The sequence below is a fragment of the Diadema antillarum genome, unplaced genomic scaffold, assembly GCF_040938485.1.
Source record: "Diadema antillarum isolate AM-2024a unplaced genomic scaffold, OU_Dant_1.0 scf00000229, whole genome shotgun sequence".
Lineage (NCBI taxonomy): Eukaryota > Metazoa > Echinodermata > Echinoidea > Diadematoida > Diadematidae > Diadema > Diadema antillarum.
In genome coordinates, this window is record NW_027271118.1 from 124,065 (window position 1) to 142,444 (window position 18,380).

An 18,380-nucleotide genomic window follows, 5' to 3' on the forward strand; every position below is an offset into this window, starting at 1 on the left:
AATTGAAAAAAATGACATCTGTATCATGATTGCTCCCCCCCCCCCCCCCCCCCCCCAAAAAAAAAAAAAAGAAAAAAAAGAAATCTATTCCGTAAATGTCTATTTTTATTCAAACTTTATTTCAAAGTTTTTAAATTTGTTTAATTATGTGTAAAATGCACATGGCAATCATGCTATCAGCGAATCTGGTCATACTGTATTAGTATATGATTCAGAAAATGTCCACATGATAGCTAACTGAAATCTGAGAAATAATATATTTTTTGTAAAATGCACGTGTGCAATCATGTCATCAGCGAATCTGGTCATACTGTGTTAGTATATGATTCAGAAAATGTCCACATGATAGTTAACTGAAATCTGAGAAATAATATATTTTTGTATTAATCAAAGGTTGGTAATTGGTTTTTCATGGATTATTAATGTGCAGGACATATGCAAAAATATATCATAGTCGTAGCTTAAATGAGGTTTGAAAACGCAAAATAGATTGTGAAATTTCAGGAGGATGATCAAGGAAAACTCAGAAAATCTTGTGTCACAACATTGTAACTTACTCTCATACTCTCTTTTTTTCCCTCACATTTTAATGAGCTGTGGAATTGTGCTGTGCTAAGACACACAGGTATAAGTTACTTATACCTGTTATTGAATTATAATTCAACAACTTTCATAATCTGTGATAACAAATAGGCCTGTACACTCAAACGAGGTGCGAATAAACCAGTATATAAAGATATATATAACAAGATAATAATTGGGGACCTGAACTTTAAATTCCATATAACAATATTCTGTTATAACCATGTTTGTTAAAACAGGGATGCACTGTATTTTAGGGTAGTGGTACGAAACCAATTACAGTGCTCACCGCTTAATCGGGAGGGGTCGGGAGACGAGTTTTTCTCCGCATTTAAGTGGTGCTCCCGCTAAAGCAGTGGCTGATATTGGCCCATGTAAACCACACAACATGAAGCCCAGTATGTGGGCATTACACTGAACCATGCACGGAACATGCCGATAACCACAGCAATTGAGCAGCAAGTACACGGGCGATGCAACAGGCAGACACAAAATGGCGATAAGAAAAGACAGCAGTCTCGTGATTTTGGCAAATGCCTCATTGGAACAAACCTTCATTCATTTGATCCACAAAATAACCCTTTTTTTAAGAGTTCCAAGTGCAGAAAGTCATGATGCCTACCCTATTGATGCATAGAAAGAGGCAGCTATGCTAACTTCCACTCGCCGTTATAACATGTTAACAACATGCACATTATGACGACACTGATTGTGATGATTGTACAAACACATATTTCTCATATTTATGCCCCCTTGTCACACACAAGCACACACACTGCATGCATACTATGCATGAACAGGGAGAGTATGGGCCGCACGCGGGGAAGGTGACTCTCTGCATCGCACTGAAGGGGTACAGTGCAGGGGCAGATCCAGGAATTCTGTAAAGGGGGGGGGGGGGCGGACTAATATTTCTGGTGCCACTTCCGGGTTTCATTTCATGTTTTTTCTTTTATTTCTTTTGTTTTTAACGAAAAAGAAAGGGGGGCGTGCGCCGGTTGCGCCCCCCTCTGGATCCGCCACTGCAGTGTAAGTGCATGAGTACAAGCTGACAACGCTCGATAAGATGACCGCCTCTGCACTACATCTCACTGCCTAACGGCAAATGATAGATTGCAGTTGGTATGATATATTGGGAACTAGTTAGAAAATAATCCTTCTGGTACGAAAATGAAATCCCTGCAATTATTTCTAAGGATTTACTCATTATTTTTAGACATTAATGACAAACAGTGGAAGTTTTTTCAGCCACATTTGTCCCGATAAAGCAGGTCATGGTTCTGATTAAGCGGTGGAAATAACACGTGAAAAATTTGTTTCATCAAGTTTTTTGCACTTAAAGGACAAGTTCACCTTCATAGACATGTGAGTTGAGTGAATGCAGCAATGTTAGTAGAATACATCAGTGAGAGTTGAGGAAAATTGGACAATCCATTCAAAAGTTATGAATTTTTGAAGTTTCTGCTCAGTCACGGCTTGGATGAGAAGACTACTATAGCTTGTGATGTCACGTGTACAATGATATAAAAAAGTATAAAGAAACTTCCACATATTTTCACTTTTTCTCGCATAACAAAAGAATACTTGACTTCTCTCTTTCAGAAGGCAAGGGGAATAATATTACCCTTAACTTACGTCAGTAACAACGTTCTACGCATGTGACATCATACACTGTAGTTGTCTTCTCATCCAGCAGTGATTGCGCAGATACTTTAAAAATTCATAACTTTTAAATGGATTGTCGGATTTTCCTCAAACTTTCACTGATGTATTGTACTAATATTGGTTGCATTCACTCAATCCACATGTATATGAAGGTGGACTTGTCCTTTAAGCGGGGTTCCCGCTTAAGCAGTTCCCAATTAACAAGGTGAGCACTGTACTGGATCATTATATATGGTACTAAATTCAGCTTGTGTGTGTGTGTGGGTGTGTGTCTGTGTCTCTGTGTGTGTGTGCTTGTGTACAGGGTACAAGAATCTCAGTCTATTTGTTGGTAGCAAATCATGTGTCATTTTGATTTATTGATGCTTGAATTGATTTATACTTTTACCATTCTTATGTGTACAGCAATCATACATTTGACTATTATTACTGATACAGTATACCAGTAGTTATATCCCAAGACAGCATTGTTTATTTATAGTTGCTGTTCACATGTTTGACTGTCTAAATATTCCAAATTTAGATTAGTTTCAAGCCAATAAAGATGCCTTTTGAAAGAAGAAAGTGGTTGGAAGCAGTGAATTGTGTTGAATATCTTAAGACTGTGTGTTGCTTTGTCTAAAATTGCAGGTCATCTAGATCTATCTTGTTGAAACTCAAAATACTTTGCATGCATTATACATGTGAAAGTGATTGTACATAAGGTACTCACGAATGCATAGATTGTATATTAATACACATTTGTGTTATTACCTCCGCCAAGGGAGGAGGTTATGTTTTCATTACCGTTGGTTTGTTTGTTTGTTTGTTTATTTGTTATTTTGTTTGTCCTTGTGCAAAATAACTCAAAAAGTAGTTAACGGATTTGGATGAAACTTACAGGAAAGGTTGAGAATGACACAAGTAACAAACGATTAAATTTTGGTAGTGATCCAAGAATTTTTGGGGAATTTATGAAGGATTTTTGATATTTTGACATGTAGGGTCAATGAACTTGGGAGTTCAAGTTGCGCATTTTTGAGGTTTTCAAATGCGCACTAAAGTGCGTGCTCCAGTTTCTGCAGCTGGGCGAGGCACGTCGCGCAGCTGAGGGTTTATGACGTAACAAAGGCTTCTATATTGGGAAATTGGGCGATTTTTTAGCATGTATACCTATGGGTGTGGAAATCACTGATCTCCATGGAAGAGCCCAAAGAGCTTTTCCCCAGTGGTGGAGAGGAGAAAAATCTCTTTAGGAAGAGCCAGATCATCGGTGGAAAGTAGCTGCTTGGCAGAGGTCTGCGCTCTCAGAGTGCTTTTCTAGTTTGATTTTTTCCTCTTCATTTTTCATTCCAATTGGATTGCATTTGTTCATAAATTGCAGAACTTGTACTGTGAAAACAAGATGGAAGATAAAGAAAAAAAAAGAGAAAACTTAAAGAACAAAATAGAATCCAGACTTTTTTTCTCAAATCCTGAAGAATTATATATCTAAAATCTTACAAATGTCAAAAAAGTAGAGTATCGAATATGTTTCAAGGACTTCACTTCATAACATGGAAAATTGCATTTCCTTGACATTTTATATCACTTGAGGGTTTTGCAAGGCCAAAGTAATATTGAAGCACTCTTCACTAGTGCCTACCCCCCTTCCCTGCAGTGTAGTGCAACTGGCAGAAATCCAACCTGAGTGAGGTAGACTGCATCAAGTGGGTACATGTACACAATGCAACATCATGATGACTCCAGGAATCTTAATTTAATTGTAGATGAGAAATTTATATAGCACCTATAACAAAATGTTTTTAAGTGCTTTACAGATAATAGCACCAATAAACATCAACAATTAACAAAAGAAACATATTAATCAATGAGTACAAATAATCCATGAATTGCGTGATCATCATTATTGTTCCATGCAGTCGGTCCGAGTTTCTTTTTGAAAATGTCAGTGGAGGTTATAGAGTACGATACTGAATATGGGTAGGGAGGTTGTTCTACTAGAGAAGGGGGGCTCAAATGGAAAAGGCACGATCACCAAATCAGTTGTTGGTACGAGGGCTAAGTGCAAGCTGTGTTCCAGATGATGATCTGAGACTTGTAAATGTCTACATTTGTATGTATCACTTGCACACAGGGCAGAATAACCTTCAAACAGAAGTATGCTTTGAAGTTCAAGTAGATATGAGTACATTGTATATCAATGCCGAGTGCTACTGTGTGCAAAGCTGCCTGCCCTTGGCAACTGAAACTCATTGCCAGACAAGCGATATGAATTTGTACCGTTGCACAAATTTGGATTGGGGCAAGTGGATGAAATATCTTTTGTAATGCATGTACCCTGCAATGTTGTGCTTTTTTTTTTCTTTTTTTGAATGACAGCGCCTCATCACCTGATTGTCCAAGCAAGATAAAAAACTCTATCCAAAACACAAAGGTTTTAATGATTACTGAGAGAAGTGCAGATGCTGTGGAGTTGAATGATATCATTGATGTTATCATTGCTTTCATTTGGGCCTCAGTATAGGCAACACACATACAGTGTGAGCTTACGCCAACAATTTCTCTGTGTGCATGGGTGACAGAGAGTTTTCTGACACAGCATCCAAGTGACCTGAAATGGGTAGTCATGGCAAGGCTTTCATGTTAAAATACTAGACAATAAAAACTCACATGTTGACATCCTTAATTGGGTCACAGTGTAAATCTGTGACCCAAGTTGATTCTTATGGTCATGTTAAACTTGTCACAATTTTACCAACTAAATTATGTCATACATGTACCATACTAATAAAATCTTGTACCCATGTTTGTTACAATGGAGTTCAATGTTATGTATGATTCAGTAATCCTGTACAGGTATACTGCATCTCACTTTAATACGAGCTGCTGCAGCTACAGAATTACAAATACATGTATATACATTGTAATATGTAATGCATCCAGTCAAAAGAAAACCAAAAATATTTCATGTGTAATGTAAACTCGAAAGTGATTTACAATATGGACAGTGCAACATGTAGGATTAATGGAGCAAGACTGAAAATACATGTACAAGTACACTGTGCATATTCAGCTTATTCCACTGCAATGGTATTCACAACTACATGTACTGTACTTGAAATTCAGTACCTCAACACAAACAAAAATATTTCAAACACTTTTGTGTAAACTTGTATTTATTGATTCACTGCACTATATACACTAGGAATTTCAGCATTAAAAAATTCTACATTAATTTTCGTGTTTCACTTGCATTTAAACAGAGTAAACAGAAATGAAGAGAGTACAGTACATGTACAGTATTTGGAGCATCAGATCTGACATTCCTAGTACACATACAGGGAAACCAGTTATAATACTGCATATGTGGTAGTCAGGACCATACCGATGTATTTTCTTGTTATAATGAAATCTTGTTTAAACATACAAAGCAGTATGGGAAATGACAGTTTTACTTGTAAACTCCTCTTGTACTGATGAAATTTTGTTGTATTTGTGTTTGTCATAATGGGTTTACGTGGAAAAATGATACTTCACATCTATGGAGTGACCACTCGTCTATCAATTATGGGATGCATTAGACAGCATCATGAGACAAATATTTACGACTAATGAGGATACAGTTAGAGTGATAAGTAATGGCAAAACTCAACCCATCAACCAAGAATCACTGGTAGGTATGTGAATTGAATGATAATAACAATTAAAGACATCAAATTCAGTCTCCAAGAAAAACATGTACCATGTAAAAGCTCAGTGCTATGAAGGTACAATGTATATGAAGTGTAAGATTCTTAAAAAGCCATTTAAAATAGACTGCTTCAAACAAACATGCATTTTAGTCAGTTTGTAAAAATTACATAAAACTAGCACAATGTGCCATGCATGATCTTCATTTGAATTAGGCAACACATTGAATGTATAAGATCAGAAATTATTGTGATTATATCATCTACCACTTTATTTTTTGCAAAAAGGAACGGTGTTTATCTTTGTAAATGGATGGTAATTCCACAACGTATCAATTCATTTATTCTCTGTCCCCAGGAAATATTGCATTTCATTTTTTATCTGTGAGAACTTGTTCTGACAAATGTGACTACCTTGGTATGATACAATGTGTTGTCTAATCTTTTATGTACAGAATTTCTACAATAGTTCTACAGACTGATATCTAAACATTTTCACAATCCACACTTCCAAAATAAATGTCATATACACTTGAAAAAGTGAAAGGCACGTAGGGTTAAAACTATCACAGACATCAAGTGTAAGAAACATGAAGGTGAAAGGCTTGCATGAAGTGCATGTTTCCAAAACAAATAGACATGCTGTCAATATAATGCCCAATAGTCTCTCATAAGCCTGCCAGGTCTACTTGATTCTGCTTGAGGGGGTCCTTGAAAAGAAAAAAAAATTACCTTTTCTTTATGCCCTGTCAAAGTAAATACACAGATTTCAGTGATGTAAAATCTAAGATTTCTTATCGATGTGCATACAAATTGCAGGTATTTCCTGATGGTTCTACGGAACATTCCTGATTTTGATGTGTGAATACTGTCAGTCCAGTTGCCATAATTTTTGGATACACGGTTCATGTATTTCCAGACAGCCACTGGCTACAAAGCATGTTGCATTTTCCTTTCTCGTGTAATTATCACTGAAGATGCAGAAATCAAAAAGGAGGACTTGTTAATACACATATGCCTGCAAGGATCGGTAGGAGAATATTTCACAATGATTTACAATATCTCTGATACTGAGTTTTAATATGCAGCTGAAGTCAGTGCTCCAAAACGCTCCAGTTACTGTATATGCCAAATATTTCGAGACGTTTTATTTTCGTGAATTTTGAGAGATAGGTGTTAGTTGTGAATTGAAAAACACCTGAAAAAATTAACTGAGATGCCAACGTGACTGTCATGTGCATGCATACATTTCTCCATTCCGTCCTGTACGCCACGATCGAAGATTTAACGACTCGCAAAATTGTCATGAGGTCCTGATTCGCGAAGAATTAGACTCGCTAAATATATGGCATATACAGTATCTCTTTCTTGACTAAACAAACTAGACTTCTCTCAGTGTGTTAAGGGTTATGCATGTACAGAATAACAACGCTACACACTAGCACTGGTCCGACGGCCCAGGACCAGTAAAAATCACTGTCGGACCTGTAAGTTTTTTAGGAATAGACCAGTAAAATATGGAAAAACTGGGTATTTACTGGTCTGACAGACGGGTTGGACCAGTAGGAAAAATGGGTTAGTGTGCAGCCCTGATTGTATAAATCTATGTGATTCATCACCATTATTACTGTTGTAAAGTCACAGTTTAAGCCAAGAAGACTACAAGAAGATAGTGATTTGGTTATTTGATTTCTGTTGTAATAATCATAAGTTGATATCTTACTGCCTTCTTTGCACATTTGTCTCAAATGCGGGAACTCTTTGGTATTTACAATGAAGGTTAAGTTATCACGACCTTTTGAATTATTACATCATGTTGCCTATCTAAGTCTTCAATGCACTTCTTGACTGCATCGAAACTTTTACAGCTGGGTTTTGTGCTGTTTCTGAGGTAGGTTGTTGGAAATTTAGTAGGAAAAATTATGAGCCATTTGAAAGCTTCTTTGGAAAGTTCAAAAGCACAGAAATTAAAAAAAAAAGACAATAAGCAACTTTATTAAGCTTTTGTGGTGATATGTCACATATACATGTATGTAGTTTGCACAATCCCTAGTAGTCCTCATGGATTAGGTGTGTAAAAGTGTATCATACATCTGAATTTACTCTATATTTCACCAAATTGTTGCTTTAATTTCTCTGCTTCTATTCAAAATACTGTAACTTACCGTCATTATCCCACTTACTACCAGAGTACAAGTAAGCACATGTATGATCTATATAATCAGAAGTACAAATGTTTATCAGTATTGTATGTCATTTGGCATTGTATTAACCATCAGGAAAACATATTGGTAGGCTACCCCATGTTCGTATGAACATATAGAATAAAATAAAGCCACAGAATGGTTTCATTCAAATTAGACATTAAAAAAGAAGAAGTTATGGACACTCAGGTTCACATTAAAAAAACAGCCCAAAATAAAGTCATATTGGTAGCAACCAAGTGTGTACATTAGATATTAAAGGTGAACATATCATCACCTTACAAGTCTCTTGGTGACCTGCACAAGTACGGTCATGTAATTTCTTTCTCTGAGTTAAAATTGATAATTCTCTGTGAAATGGAACAGTATGGTAAAAACCTGGTGACGACCGTTTGAAGGGGTAACAGTTGTGATTGATGAGTTCTAGACCAAAAACCAAAGTTTCAAGATGCTTTTCAGTACAAACCAAGGGAATGTTGGGGGGGAAGATATCATTGCTTATCATGTTTTATAATATATATGCACATTGTGTTAAAAAAAAAAAAAAGGACTTCAAAAGCCTAAAACTCTCATTTTATGTTCTCATTTTGTGGAAGCATTGACCATTCAGCTTTGATGATTTCACCTTGTCCATGAAGGTCAAATCTTAGATATTGCAGGAATCCTGTTAGATTTTAGACAATATTTTGGCTTCATTCTGACCTATCACTCCTCTCTCAATAGACCTGAAATAAAATATCACAGTGTGAAAGAGGTAGATACCATGAAGAGAATGACACGATGCATTGTAGTGATATGAAAATCAATGTCATCTACAGAAAGGAACAAACACAAAGTTTCACTAACAAATAACACAGACAATAACCAAAGACACAAGGGATGTTAAAGGGGAAATCCTGAGCTGTTAAAAGTTAGTGTGAAAAGACAGAGTAAAACATTTTATCAAAATTGATTTAAAGTTTGGGAAATTAAGATATTTTGAAGTTTTGCTAATTATGCAAAAATAGTGTTTGAACAGTTGATATGAGTGTGCAAATGAGTGAGCTGATATCATCACCTTACAATTTTCTATTGGTCGTGTACTAAAAAAAAAAGAAAAGAAAATTTATTTGCTTGTTTTTTGTTACGAAAATGTAAAGCAGATTGTTATTCAGGGCTGAATGACTTCAAAATAATGATAACTCAAATATATTAGGATCTGACACTTGAGCATAATCGAATGTACAAAAAAAAAGGAGGGGGAAAGGGACATTTTAAAAATTTGTAGACAATCTATATGGCAAGTTGTGAGGTGATGACATCAACTCACTCATTTGCTAATTCATATTGACAGTTCAAAAACTGTTTTGCAGAAATTAGCATAACTTCACAATTTTATAACTTCCCATATTTCTACTAACTTTAATTGGTTCAGAATTTCCCTTTAATTGTTTTGCTCTAAAAAGCAGTGCTATGCACTAGCTTCTCCCTGCACTGTTTAGAAAATATTAAAATACATGATTGTGAAATAATGCTATTGACATTAAAAGTCATTAGACTAGGCACTTTTGAAGAACATGGATACTTGATATACAAAAGAAGAAATCTAAAATTCTAGGAGTTCATGGAGACATGCTTGATTCTCCGTCACTGCTTGGTGAAACAAACAGCCGTCTTCCTTGCTTGTTGCATTTCTGAGAGGCTTCTATCGTAACAGGCGTCTGTACACTGTTGTCTTGAAACTTGCTTGGGCTGAGTTGATGGCAGAGTCTGCAGACTGCCATGTACTTGTCGGCACCACCTATCACCTCAAGCTAGAGTCATCCCATGCACAGAAAATGAGTAAATGAAGGAAATAGAATTAATACATGTTGATAAAGAAATCAATTTTTAAACGAGAATGAATGTATAAATAGAGAAATCAATTTTTTCAGAGAATAGTTGATATATAGATAGAAAAATCAATTCTAACAAGAATACATAAATGGAGAAAACAATTTTCAAAGAGAGTAGATATATAAATAAAGAAACCATTTTTTAAAAGAGAATAAATGGGCATTTCCACAGTAAAAGGGTACATTTCAGGGATGTCACTTTATTTTCTATTTTCTGTTTCCAATGTGCATTACCCCAATACCAAACAATCTTTTAGGCCAGACATACGAGAGATAACTTTGCCCCCAAATTGTTTCAAAGAAGCAATGTATTAGAATTAGCAGAACACATCAGTGAAAGCTTGAGGGAAATCACACAATCAGTTCAAAAGTTATCCTTGCCATCGCTGGATGAGGAGACTACTACAATTTGTGATGTAACTTGCATAGAATGATATTGAGAAAAAGAAAATGCATTCCACAAAATTTCATTTTTTTTTTTTTTTGGGGGGGGGGGGGGGGGTAGTACGTACACATTCCACTGACTTGTTACTGATGTTTTAGTAAAAGGGTAATATTATTCCCCCTTCATTCTGGAAGAGGCAAGTCAAGTGCTCTTTTATCATACCAGAAAAGTGAACATATGTTGAATTTTCCTTATATTTTCTGGACATTGCTCTATGCAAGTGACCACGCAAATTGTTGTACAATGTAGTCTTCATATCCAGCAATGACAACATTGAAACATCAAAAATTCATAACTTTTGAAAGAATTGTCAAATTTTCCCCAAACTTTCACTGATGTGTTCTACTAATATTGCTGCATTCACTCAATCCACACATATATTGAGGTGGACTTGCATGTCCTTCAAACATGCAAACAAATTAAAAGTACTTGATCTGTTTCTCTCTCCTGATCGTACGTGAAACACAGCGTAGCTGTACAACAATGCCATTTTGGACCCAATTCATATCGTGCATTTCCAGATCAATGTTCTTTTGTTTTTCTGGTTTTCACAAAGAGACAAGTACACATTCAGTCAAGGGAATGATGTCAATTTAGCTATTCACATTTTTTGGCCTGTCAATACATTAATTTACTGAACTCCAAGAGTCACAAAACATCTGCAATCAATCAATCATATCATCCTATAATTGTATGTGTGCTCATCAAGGACTACCAGAAAAAAAGGTAAAGGTATAAAGGTACATGTGAGCACACGTAACACATAAAACATGCAGTCAGCAGACTTTATCCCATCCTGCATTTTGTTGACATGTGTGAGGCTTACTGTATGCACATCTGAACCCTTTTGGGTGGTAGTGATGGTGGGTGGGTACTATAAAAATGGTTATTTTTTGCACCTGACTGGATGAGATGAATTTTGCATGTTTTTAATTCCATGGAATCAAGACATTTATTAGTGGAACATGCAAGGTGCAAAAATATTTGTGTGATTGTATTTTCACCTTGGTTTCTGGTTGTGTGAAATGCGCACAAATTTCCACTTTATACAGTATGGGGTATAAAGTGATCTAGCACAATGTTTGTTTGGAGAGTTAGGGGTCAATTTAGGGCCAAACCACGGACCACCTACCTCGGTTTCATAGCCCAGCCTCTTTGTGTAGGATGCCTCATTATAGCAGCGCATGCACACGGCATTGAGTTTGATCACACTTTCAGCCAGGGGAACAAGGTTTAGGATGTCACCAAAGCCCTGAAGTTAGGAGGAAAAAGACGGAATTATACAACACAGAATGTAGATTAGGCATTTTGATAATAAATACTTTGTGACTCTTTAATGCAAATATGTTGTTGGCATCTTTTTTTCTCTCTCTCTCTCTCAATAGTTGCACTAACAGATGAAATGGCAACAAAGAAGTATTCTTCACATTCATGAAGGCCATGTCTCCTGAACATGTCTACACCAAGCCATCAATCATTTGCAAGAAGTACTCTGAATAAAAAATTCACAACTGGTTCTTCTACTGATCATGGACTGTGTATTATTTTGTTGTGACTTCATCAAACTTTTTCATTTCTTTCATATTTGACACTGTCTGTGAGACATTGATAGAAGTATTAACAAAGTTGGAGAAATGATAAAGTAATGAGAAGAAAATAAACACTGGTCCAAAAGATATCAAAGCAACTGCTCTACATCACATTCGATTTATAATAAATCATTTGCAAGAATACAGCTGCCAACACAAATCTAAAAAATATGACACACTTACAATGGCCATTTCAGAAGCTGTTTCTTTTCTTGCAAGTCAATGAAGACAACTGCCTTTATATAACTTTTTTCACGGATTCTTACTTTGTGAACAGCACTGCAGTATTCTAAGTTATAAAAAGGCTATTTTTGTTGGAAAACCAGTATTTTACCTTTCCCGCAATAAACATGCGTGTAGTTGCACAATTTGGGAAAGTAGTATTTTTCATGAAACCTGTAGTATTTTTGTAAAAAAACAATACAAAATAGTAACAGTTGGAATCTCTGCTTCCCTCTGCTTCCGTGTTGTGTCAACATCTACAGGAAATACAAATGCTGATTGAACATTTCCTCACTGGTCAAATCTTCAAATCACAAACCTTTCTTTGGAAGGTTCCATCTAATGCAGCAACGATGATAACCTTCCCAACATTGGCCATCCTCTCACAGAACTTGACACAATCTGGGAACTGCGAGAATTGAAACAAACAAAACAGGAACACTGGTCATATAACATTTCCTTTAAATTATATCATACTATCTATTCATGTTATAAAGATTAACTTTTAAGCTGAAGCACCACACAACAAAAAATGATGGAGTAATTTTGGTCTCACCACTGGGTGTGAATTATGATAAATTTTTTCACAAAAGCTCATCACTGTCTCTCAATGCATTAGATATGATCAACATTACAAACACTGGTCCAGCAAAAAGTCCAAAAATTTGTGAACTCTTGGCTCATGCACAAGCCAATTAATACCATCATTTTTCCAAGCACATGCAGCATAGGGCTTGCATGTGTATTACTCAGAAGAGTACATCTGATCTCAGGAAAGTTGACCATATACTGTAAAACATGATAAATTCGCGGCATGAAATTTTCGCAAATTGGAGCTGACGGCCTTTTTCATGCCATGAAGTTTTCATGAATTGCCATTGGCATGCAATGTGTAGACAAGAACTTTCACGTGCATTTTAATTTCGTGAATCATGGCGCTCGCAAAATTCGCGAAATTAAAATGCACGCGAACATTCCTCGTCTTACAGTAGTTCTCTGTGGTACATTGCAAAAATTTTCAAAGATGAGAGAGGGATGAGGGAGAAAAAAGGCTTCATCATGAAATCGAAAGATGAGTACTTCTGTGAAGTTCAGAGATGAGTACTTCTGTGATATTTTGAAGAGAGTTAATGACTGTGAATGGGAGTCTACTTACAAACTGTCCTTCGTCGATGCCAATCACCTCAGCTTCTTCAGCAAGTTCAAGGATATCAGAGAGACAACTGGCAGCTGTGGCTTTGCACACTTGACTGTGGAATAAGAAAAATTAACCAGAGCTGTTAGCATTCAAACATTAAAATTAGGAGGGTTCTAAGGAGCAATCGGGGGGACACTTTAATTCTAGGGGAAGAAAAAATTATCTACACGGGGAGGCTATTTTTTTGTAAGGATATTGAGTTTGTTTTGTTTTGTTTTGTTTTTGTTTTTTCAGGGAGCTTCCTGCAAACTAGAGGAGACTTGGCAACTCTCATGAACATGTTTATACTGGTTTGGCTGGCATGAAGTACTATACAATTCATGAATCATCATCAGGCCAAAACATTTGTCTTTCCACATCAAGAATACTAAGTTTTGAAATGTTCATATTTACTAACTCCTGCCTTTCAGCAGTGTAGTGTAAAAATACACACCGTAGATAAAGTAAACAAGCCAATGTACTATTAATGCACCAGTTCATTTTAGACTCATCACTACTCAGCTGTATTGTATAATAATAACAACTAAACGTTTCATCATGCAAAACTTGCAATGTAGGTGGTTCACAATCATTAAGTTTCTAGCATATCCTCCTTATTATTCTATGCGTATAAAGCAAAAAAAAAAAAAAAAAAAAGAGAGAGAGAGAGAAGATTACATTGAGTGATTTTCACTGTAGGCAACGCTGCACACTGGCACTGGTCCGACAGTCACTGACCAGTAAAAATCACTGTCAGATGAGTAACTTTTTCAGGAATAGACCAGTAAAACATAAAAAAACTGGGTACCTACTGGTCCGACAGACAGGTCGGACCCGGGGGAAAAATGGGTTAGTGAGCAGCCCTGCCATAGGGTCTTAACCTGGTGCGGACGGACTGATCTTACTACAACATGCATTTCCCATAGACACCTACCCGAGTATACTCGTGACTCATCCTCAACGGGTTAAAACACACTCACAGAGGCAACACAAATGAAAACCTTTGCAGGCATTTCCATCTGACTTTTGTATGAGAAGAGTCACTGAATCACTAATCAATGAAAATTGTAGACCAAACCTGATAATACATGTACATACCATAGAAACAATTACCAAACTCACTTGTCATGTGTTGCTACTCCGTGCTTGTCATATCGCGTGTCTTTGTCATATTTGATAAGAAGACAATCATAGTTGGCAATCTGATAGCGCTTCATTCTCCTGATCAACTCAGTTCTGCAGAGGATGAAAATGTGTTGGAACAGACTTAGCAAAGAAACGTCACTGTATCAACGCAAGGGGGATGTGCTTACTTAGAGCATGAAATATAAAAGACGTTCAGAATTCCCCTCTCAGATTTCCATGAAAAGATCATTATCATATTACCTTCTTTCTCTCAGTGCTTTTAATGATTCTAAATGTTATCGTGATATTGACATATTCCTGCAAAAAAATATCCAAATTACAAATTGTTAGGCTACTTTTGTTCAAACTCTTTTTTTTTTCCTCCCAATTCAAAAGTACAGGTAAAACTTAGAAAGATGGAATAAGGCGGAATGTACTCTGTGTTCTGCTGAGAGTAATAGGCCGGATTTCAGGCTTTTCATCAGTTTCATTTATTTGCATTACTATACACAGCTAAACTTCAGTCACCATTTCCCTTATCAAAATATAGATATAGAGAAAATATTTCATGAGGAGATAACACTTACGTTTTGCCAGAGAACATGGGTCCAAAAATGACCTGTGGATGGAATGTTACAAAAATTTCTGTAAGAATGATTGCCTTGACTGGACAGAAAGAAATCATGACAATTGGCAAAATGACATGGAATGAACACTTCAGTTTGATTTCAACAAGACAATACCACACATGCAAAATTCAGCATGTACACTTGTATGTTACATAAACCTGGAGAGGAACTGTAAGCGCAGTAATTCTTTCTATGATACTGTACAAGTGGATATTTTCGCGCGACTAATTTTTTGCGCTCGTCTGGGTAAGAAGAGTTTTGTGAGTTTTTAATTCCATGGAATCAAGACATCGACTACTGGAACATATGGTAAGCAAAAATATTCGCGTGCTTTTATTTTCGCGCTAGTTTCAGGTTGCGCGAAATGCGCGAAAATTTCAACACAGCGAAAATGTTCACTTTTACAGTACGGTAGTCATATTTCACCATTTGTCAGAGATGCTAAGGTTAGAGAGGCATGAGATTTTGTGGCAGCAGAGGAAGGGTGTGTGTGTGTGTGGGGGGGGGGGTCGCCTAGGGGCCCTCTCCAATGGTAAGGAGCTTTCACACTTAAAGCTGTATTCATGCCATCTGGTGTACACCAAATACATTCATTATGCATGACATTTGGGCTTATTCCGATAGAAATGAAATATTGTCTCAAAATGTTACTTCTTATGGTGGTTGGAAATCTTGGGGGGGGGGGTTGAGGGGTTGCAAGGCATGAGAAAAAGCTTGACAGGCGTGTGAGCATGAGAAAGATCTCTGAAGCATGAGTCTCATGCAATCATTGCAATGTGTGATATGAGGTTTGGTACAATGTAGGTTCTTAAAGCGAAAAGCTACTCAGTTTTGGATGACTTAAAAAGATCAACAAAGAATTAAAACAGCTCATTTACACAAGCACTCAAAATCACAATACCACTACAGCACCCGTGGTGCATAGACATAAACAACAATTTATATCTCCTGTCAGCTTGATCAGTAACTAATCCATGTCTTCATATCAAATAGCACCTTATGATGCATATTTCAGAAGACAAAAGTTTCATCCCATCAAGCCTCAGGAATACACACACTATGAAATCAGGAGAGGGCAGTACGAGGAGCCCACTGTCATCATTTTAATCTGAACAGAACAGAAGGATAGTCTTTTGGCTGTAGACTGTCTACATCTCTCAGTTGAATCTGCAATGCTGAAGACTTTACACAAAATAAATTAAATATTAGTATACTGCATTGTTTATGATGTCAGACGAAGATAAAGTCTTTGCGTGCCCAAAACATGTCCAAATCGTTTAATGAAAATAGCTGAACTGGAAGCTCGTGCAAGTACAATGAAGCCTGCACAGCAGAGTGAATGGAGGATCTGTCTGTTGTGAAAGATCGACTGTATCACAAACCAACAGAGCGAGAGGCCACCAAACAAGAGACAGATTTATCGGTCTGGAGTCTAGTTGATGTCTAGAGTCTAGTTGATGTCTAGAGTAGAATCTATGCTAGTTATAGAAACTAGCACTGCAGTCGTATTCTACACTGTACACATGAAGCATTCATATTTGATCAATTTCACTGATATTGTAGATGTAGACTCTAATTGGTGAAAAAAACAGCAGGGTTGTCCATAACTCAAAATTTGAGTAACTTGTTATGTTGCAAGTTGCAAATGTGAGAATATTGCAGAAATTGTATGTGCCTGGCCACCGTGGAGCACATACAATTTGTATCACGAGTGTAGTATGCAATATTTCACGACTAATTTCCATCGTGCTGCTTCGTTTGATGTTCCATCTCATGTTTTGCACTCAAATTTTCTATATTAAGTAGCCCCTACCAATTATATTTTGATTTTTCTCACTGGTTTTGTACAGTGTACCTGTACAATTGTATATGTTTTTTTCACGTTTCATAACATTCTATTTGAGCTAGCCCGACCAGACGCTGTGTGAAGCACAGCACTATTTATACAGCGACTGGGCTGTGTATAGTTAATTTCAGCATGTCTCCAATTCTTGTTGAGGATGTTGCAAAGCATGTTGCTGGCTTTTGAGGATGTTGCACAAGAATTTGAGCATGTTGCATCGACATGCTCAAATCACCTGTGGACCACGTACCCTGGAAGAGTTTCAGTTTTTTTGCAAAAAAAAAAAAAAAAAAAAAAAAAAAATCAGAACACTGGCCCGGTTTGGGAGTCTGGAAAGATATGTCCGACACGTAAGACACGACATCCACAATGGCAATGCCATGGCATGGCCATTTGCATCCGTTGTCCTTTTTCTTCCTTATTTTGTGCATTTTCTTTGTTTCATTCATTCAAGGAAAAAATGTCCACACGGGTAGATCTAGATTCTAGTTAGTAACTGTTTCTAGTTAGTAACTGTTTAGCTAAATCTTTACATGTAGGCGTTAAACAGGGCTGCCAACTCTCACTCATTTTGGTCCTTTCTCACTCTCAAACTTTATTTCATTTGCATGCATTTCTATTGATCTCACTCATTTTGGCTCCTAAATTATAGCATTGGCCTATGGGAGTCTCACTCTCAACTAATTTCCAAAGTTATTGTTGGCAGCCCTGCATACACCAATGTACGTTTGCTTTTAGCACTACTCTGTATCGATCTATAACAATCAACATAATCTGATGGGCGATGGCATGGCACAAGTTCCCGCCGCGCCGCGCCGTCGACCGCACAACGGAAGAGAGTCCCTGCTGCTGGGCTGGTTGGTTGTGGGCAAGCGCAAGCAAGCACAAAGCCGTGCGCAGACTCTACATACAAGGGACGTTCGATTGTTGCTGCACGAAATGGCAAATGCTACCAATCAAATTTTAAGGTGATCTTACCTGAATCTGCCCCTGCCTTCGGACTGTTTGGCTTGATCCCGTCTATTGATGTTACACACGACATCATGATTGATGCTGAGATTACAAAGAATCCGGCAAAATCCTACTAAACGCTGCGTTCTTAAATTCGAATAGGATCTCTGCTGTCCGAGACGCGGGCGGAAATGAGATGCCGCTGCTCGCTCGCTCTCGCTACGATCTCTCTATCTATATCTGTCGTGCCGCCGCCGCCAGCCCGCCGATACTAGCTAGCTAGCTGCAATGCCCCTGGTTAAACAAATTAAAATTGCGCGCGCTCAAACTGGACATTTTCCGACTACAGATGGCGCTAAAATCAGCAGGCCGAGCGCGCGAGGACGGTCGAAAAGTAATGAAT

General features: G+C 37.2%; 1 protein-coding gene across 1 annotated transcript; it reads right to left on the minus strand.

Annotated features, from left to right (window-relative positions):
• Window positions 1-9,405: 9,405 nt before the first annotated feature.
• On the minus strand, window positions 9,406-18,080 carry LOC139724781 (thymidine kinase, cytosolic-like). The gene is given in 8 exon segments (XM_071635898.1): window positions 9,406-9,915; window positions 11,574-11,693; window positions 12,572-12,661; window positions 13,409-13,502; window positions 14,552-14,665; window positions 15,142-15,173; window positions 18,005-18,025; window positions 18,027-18,080. Coding segments are annotated over 8 exon segments (708 nt in total). The 5' UTR covers window positions 18,072-18,080; the 3' UTR covers window positions 9,406-9,723.
• Between the last annotated feature and the right edge of the window lie 300 nt (window positions 18,081-18,380).